Source organism: Oryzias melastigma, linkage group LG3 (genome assembly GCF_002922805.2).
Source record: "Oryzias melastigma strain HK-1 linkage group LG3, ASM292280v2, whole genome shotgun sequence".
NCBI lineage: Eukaryota > Metazoa > Chordata > Actinopteri > Beloniformes > Adrianichthyidae > Oryzias > Oryzias melastigma.
In genome coordinates, this window is record NC_050514.1 from 6367717 (window position 1) to 6374239 (window position 6523).

Genomic DNA, 6523 nt, shown 5'->3' on the forward strand with positions numbered 1-6523 from the left:
AGGTTTTAAGAAGCAAAGCTGTCAGAACATGACTATCAGGCTCCAAGTCGCTTAATGCGAGTTTTATTTGGGGTCTCAGCGTCCGCTCATATGAATGCGTTTTAAATCAAATCACAGATGCACTTTTATTCAGCCGGTTAAAATAGCAGAACAAAACCGCCTTTAGAAATACAGCCTTTTTATTCTGTGGAGCGTTTTTTTAAGAGCAGAGAAGGATAAGAGAAAGGCCGAGGGGCGCCTCCTCCGCAGCTGAGGGTGACGGTTAGTTCATGGTTAACAGGATCAGGAGCGCACGGCCCGGGCCGCACACTTCTCCCGCACGGCGCCCTGCAGGCTGCGACTGCGCGCTTTCAATGAGGGCTGCGCCAAAAAAGAGTGATATTTAACACATCTGTTAAAGCGTTTTGATAGCAGCAATCCCTTTAAGGCATTATTCCATGACGGCGGCCAGATTGAGTGTTAAGAACCCTATGAAATCCTAAAAACTGATTTACATGAGATGCTGCTCAGCTCCAAATGCAGATTATTTATAGTAAAAAAACAAAAATACTAGAAACGTTGCATTATGCGATAATGCTCTTGTGAATGCTTTTTGCTGAATGTGGTCACTGAAGATGGTAAAGAAATGTACTGTTACTGCTGAAGGGGTTTGCTGAGAATGCTAAAGCAATTTGCACATAATGGCTGAGTTGATAAAACACTTAAAGTTGCATAAATGCAGAAAGTGCACAAAAAAATTAAGAATTACTTGATAATCTAAAAAATTGCAAACAATTTTAAAATGCGTAAAAAGTTGGAACTCGTTAGCCCAAAATCTCATTATATGTCAAATTAGAATAATAATAAAAAAAAATGCTAACATGTTTCTAAAATACTAGCTTAACCCAGAATTACTCCAAAAAACCTCAGTAGATGCCAAATTAGCTAAACAAAACTAACAGGTTGCTAAAATATTAGCTAAACTTATTAGTCTTAAAAACGTGTGCACAAATGAATGAAGAATTACGTGAAAAAATGCATAATTTGTGTAAAGATGTCAATAATTGTGTATAATAAAAAAATAAAATATAAAAAAGCATAAGTAAAAGTACAAACAAGGATGTTCTAAACAAGCTTAGGGTTTTGATTGCAGAAATTTGAAAAAAAATCCCATTAATTTTCAATGAGACTAAAAAAAATCACATAAATTGTGTAAAATCTTAAAAACAGTCAAACGTACAAAAACAAAAGTACACTGTAAAAAGTGAAACTATTAAAAATAGTAGTTTTTTTTAATCAAATTAAATTTTTAAGTTGAATAAACCATCAACTCAAAAATTCAATTTGATAAAAAAATAAACATTTTAAATGTAATAAACTACAGCATTTGAAAAAATGATCCAAAGTTTCACTTTTTTCAGTGTAGAAGCGGGAATGCTTGTTCCTGCTGAACGTGTTGATATAAAGATTGATGAAAGTGTGATTGAGTCTTTACGAATCAAAAGGAAGAAAAAATAAGTAATTATAATAAAGAGAAACAGATTAACAAAACATTCACACAATTCGATGTTTAAACGCTAAAAATGTACAGATTATTTTCCTTTAAAAAGCTAGTATTTTGATGGAATCACCGATGAATGTAAAGATTGTTTCCATTAAAGCTCATTACCAAACCCGCTGAAAGGAAAGTGGCCAACATGTAAAATTGATGTGTTTTTATGAAGCTTAATGGAATGATAAATTGCGTCCTCTGACCAATCAGCGCGCCGGGATCTGCGGCACGCAGGAGACCCATGTGGAGAACTTTTGTGCGCTCCATTGTTGGGGGGCCTCGGAGGAGAGTGGAGGGGGGGCAGGCCGCTATAAAACTCTTGTCCCGTCAGCGTGGACACCACAGCATCTGAAACGACGGACTCAGCTGAAGAAGCGGCTCCTGATTCCTCACCGTGCGGTTGTTTTTTCTGTTCCGGGACCATGATGATCCCCAGTGTCATCGCGCCTCCTCCTCCTCCTCCTCTTTACGCGGGCTTGTACCGGCCCGCCGCGGCGCTGCCGCTCCACCAGACTCTGCCCTCCGTCTTCCCGAACCCGTCCAGCTTCCTCGTGGAGGACCTGCTGCGGATAAGCCGGCCCGCCGCCTTCATCAGCCGGACCGGACCGCCCGTCTCCGCCGCGTCCTTCAGCTGCGCGCCCGCGGCGGTCACGCGGGAATCCTGCTCACCCAAAACTTCCGCGACGCACAGCAAGGACCCGACGTTCCTCAAGTTTGGAGTTAACGCCATCCTGGCGCCGTCACCCAAGACAGGTGAGTTGACGCACCTGCATTTCCCGCGCTGATGTTTCCGATCACCTGATGGATGTGCCCCCCCCCTCCACCTCTCTCCCCCGCAGCGTCCTCACCTCCTGCACCCCACGCGCTCTCCTCCAAGACGTTCCCCGTGCCCTGCTTCGAGGGATCCTTCCACCCCATTTTCAGGACGCCCTATTTACCTGGTAGGTGTCTGCGCATCCGCGTCTGCGCATCCGCGCTAATTGCGTTTCCATGCTGGATCAATTAACAAAAGTTACAAATGTTACTTTTAAGTTGAGTTAACTAAAATGTTACTTTGATGAAAACTAATCATTGGAAACTTTCGTTAATCGATCCAATGTTTCACTTTTTTCCGTGCATGCGCGCGCGCGCAGTTAAACAGGAAAAAGTGACAAACACGCCAGAAAAGAGGAAATAACTGTCTCTGCGTGGCCCCTGCCAACAGCCCCCACCCCCTAATTAACCAATTATCCCAAATCGTCACGCTCCAAATTGAAGGCGGGGGTGTCGAGTCCTGGTCTCCCCCGCTTTCCCACTGGGGGCGTTTTGGCATTTCCTTGGCCCTCCGTTTTCCCACAGCGCTCGGGGGGCCACAAAGCCCCATCCACAGCGTGACGAATGCGGTCAGCTCCCACCGGGCGAGCCACCCACCCACCCAGGAGAGTGACTTTTACCAGGCGGGCCAAAGGCGGGGACCAAGTCATGCACTAATTTCCCTATTAGGCGCTATTGAGAGTTTTCAGTCTTCTCACAAGACCACATATAGCGCGTCGTTGTCCCCCCGTCCCGCCACGAGGCGCTTACAGTGATGGGGTGGAAGGTGGGCCCTACAGTGGCGGACGTAGCAGTTGTGGGGCCTCAGGTGATCAATAACAAGGGGGCCCTCTGTTAATCACTAAAAAAAAATCACAAAACATACAATTCAAATGTTTTGAAATGAATATGACAATTGAAATCACATTCAATGGATTTTATGTATTTCAATAATGGAATAATCCATTATTACACAGGGACGGGGGACAAAACACTAAACCCAAATAAACATACTTTAATTGAAAATAGATCCAAATATGACAACACATAATAGATGAGTTTTATTTTATTTTCAAATGTGGTTTATGAAACAAAATAGAAAATAAAAAATTTCGGAAGATCCTAAAAACATGCTTGAAAATTACAAAAAAATTAGGAATTTGAGAAAAAAAAAATAATAATAACAGAGACTCGACCTATGTAAGACTTTACCCACTCAGGAAAATGTAACAAATCATGTAACTACCTTTGCTCGGGTGAAAATCACCCGGCGATAGTGCTCTAGGGTTCAGTTTTGGGGCAATTTTGCTTAATTGTAACTCCGTAAACGCCTCGGAGGAAATTTGGGGGTAAAGCAAACTTTATCCAAAAGTTCTCTCCTGGACGGGTCACCAGTGACCCCACCTTCTCCTTAAGCCCCCCCTTAAACCGGGCCAATCAACGACTTAAGATAAAGAATAATCCCTTAGAAAAGTCTATAAAGTCGCGGGTCCGGCTTTCATTCAGACAAGTCATAATGGGGACGGAGTCTTTTCACGGGCTCCACTGAATACCCCAACAAAACAACTCCAGCCCCGCTGAATAGCTTTTCGTGTTCATTTAATGAAAATGATTTGAGGGGCCAAAAAAAAAAAAAGAGAAAAAAGCAGTGCTTCCCTCCCTCCCCTCTTCTCCACTCCCCCCACCGTGCATCAGTATTCTGGTATGCAGTTGTGTTTAGTTTGAAAGTGTAAATCTCCTTTTGTTGCCATAATATATGGCCTTCGCCGCCTGTCCAGAGTCTTTTCTGCGTTAGTTCATTACTACACAATTACCGTTCATGCTTTATTAACTCTTCTGTCCGCCCTCACAGCGCCCCTTAAAGGATACGCTGCCTCTTTACCATACCAATGCTGCCCCGGGCCGGCCAATGTGCTAATTAGTCACCTCGTGCCATTCCCCTCACACGCAGGCGCACTGGAGACATTTATGCAGTAAATCACGTACGGATATTTTTCTCTGTTGCAGCATCCTCCTCCGTGGTTCCCATCCCCGGGACGTTCTCGTGGCCCCTGGTGGCGAGGGGGAAGCCTCGCCGAGGGATGCTGAGGAGAGCCGTGTTCTCCGACGTGCAGCGGAAAGCTCTGGAGAAGATGTTCCAGAAACAGAAATACATCAGCAAACCCGACAGAAAGAAGCTGGCCTCAAAGCTGGGCCTAAAAGACTCGCAGGTAAGACCTCCCACCTCATGATGTAAGCAGGGCCGGCCATGGGCATAAGCAGCCTAGGCGGCTGCCTAGGGTTTCATCTGCTGGAGGAGGCGCCACATCCCAATGATTAGGCTCATATATATATATGTATATATACATGTATATTGTTTTAACAGTTTACACACCACTTGTGTAAAAAAAAATAAAAGTAACAATTAAAAACTCTGAAGTTTAAAGTAATCAATCCCTTTGCCCGGTTCTGCACCCCTCCTTATTTGATGCTGCCACAAAATACCTTTTCGTATGGCTAAGCCTTTCCCGCGCTCACTGCCCCGCCCCCTCTCCTCACTCACAGGTGAAGATCTGGTTCCAGAACCGGCGGATGAAGTGGAGGAACTCCAAGGAGCGGGAGCTGCTGTCAACCGGCGGGTGCCGCGAGCAGACCCTCCCCACCAAAACCAACCCGCACCCAGACCTCAGCGACGTGGGCAAGAAGTCTTCAGCCGAGGAGGAGGAGGAGGACGACGAGGAAGAGTTGGGAGGAGAGAGAACGAGGGCCTCGAGGTCCAGCATCCCCTCTCCCTCCCTGTTCGGCAAACACTCGGACTTTTCAGAGTCGGAGGAAGAAGAAATTACGGTTTCCTAACTTATTTTGAAAGTGACTGAACTTTATCGGAGCTGAAAAAGATAAAAAAAACAGTCCTGACGGAAAAATGTTTGTAGGACTGGTTGCTGTTTTGCACAGCTGGTGTACAGAATTTTGTACAATTTTTTTGTATGGACATTTTACGCCAAGAATGTGGTTTGTTTTTTTACATTTGCCATGACACTGAATAGAGTTATTCAAAATGTAGGGTATTTTGTTAATAATTTATTGTTTATTAAGTATGATGTACATTTTTATGTCACTGTTTTTGTACAAATGCCAAATAAATAAACTATACTCTTGTGAAAATGGAAAATACAATAAAAAAAAGAAAGAAAGTGAAATCATAAATTATAATTTTATTGGATGACAATAACTTAAGACTATTACAATGTCAGATTTCATTCAAACAATGACCAACTGCATCATCATTCTGCTCGGATGTAAAGAGACTTTTTACACAAAATACTTATTTTCAAGTAGTGTACCAAATCAGCTAAAAAAAGTCATCAAAATGTAAGAACTATTTACAAAGTTATGTTACATTTGTTTAAAAATGTACACGGCTAAGAGAGCTAAACATTCATTGAGTTTGTGGTGAAATGACGGTTGAGCCGCCGCCGTCTTTGTGCTCGTCCAGACTGTTTGGATGGAGCTCATCTTGTCACATTTGAACATGTCTGGCAGTGAGAACTGCTCCGGGCAAAAAGAAAGAAAAATGCACATTTGGTTTTATTTGAGAGATAAAAAGTGAATGTTGCATAGGGATCGGCGGTAAAAAAACTCGGAAAGCCAAGAAGCGCGTCTGTCTGTCTCCAGAGGCTGGTTGTGACACCAGAGTGTTAGAGTTTGTCTTGCTCATACTAGCATGACAGCAGAATAAAGACCGGGCGGTGAGGTAAAGAATCCATCCTAACCCTGTCAGTCATATAACTAAAGGTTCTGCTTTATAGCACCAGCTAATACTCCTGCTTGGTTTTCTGGGTCACACGAGCAAACCAGTGATTCTTCACGTCCTTTGCAGGAAGAGAGTCAGCTCTGAGCCCTGTCAAGTTCACAGCCGTTTGGACCAAAATAAAAGAACAAAAATCAGCGAATGCACATCATCTTAGCAAAGCATAAGGCATTGTTTGTTGTTGAGCACCAGAGATTTGTGCTACAGCAGCCGGCGCCGGCCAGTGTGCTCAGGGGGTTAAAAAACGGCGGACGAGGTTTGTGCAGATTTTATGTGACGTGAGGATGAACCGTTGACTGTATAAGAGAACTGGACCGAGCGGGTGATGTCACCCATAATTCATTGTGTGGGGTCATGGGTTGTATGTGTTACTGGAGGGTGGGTTGGGTTTTTATTAGGGGTGTTGCGGA

General features: G+C 43.9%; 1 protein-coding gene across 1 annotated transcript; it reads left to right on the top strand.

Moving 5' to 3' along the window:
• Positions 1-1807: 1807 nt before the first annotated feature.
• On the top strand, positions 1808-5737 carry dbx1a (developing brain homeobox 1a). The gene is made up of 4 exons (XM_024294956.2): positions 1808-2284; positions 2371-2472; positions 4331-4533; positions 4868-5737. The coding sequence occupies exons 1-4, from the start codon at positions 1954-1956 to the stop codon at positions 5156-5158; spliced, it is 927 nt and encodes a 308-aa protein (XP_024150724.1). The 5' UTR covers positions 1808-1953; the 3' UTR covers positions 5159-5737.
• The last annotated feature ends 786 nt before the right edge of the window (positions 5738-6523 follow it).

Coding starts and splice junctions, on each gene's coding strand:
- dbx1a (XM_024294956.2), top strand. CDS start 1,954: ATGATGATCCCCAGTGTCATCGCGCCTCCTCCTCCTCCTCCTCTTTAC. Junction 2,473..4,330: donor CAGGACGCCCTATTTACCTG/GTAGGTGTCTGC, acceptor TCTCTGTTGCAG/CATCCTCCTCCGTGGTTCCC. Junction 4,534..4,867: donor TGGGCCTAAAAGACTCGCAG/GTAAGACCTCCC, acceptor CCTCACTCACAG/GTGAAGATCTGGTTCCAGAA.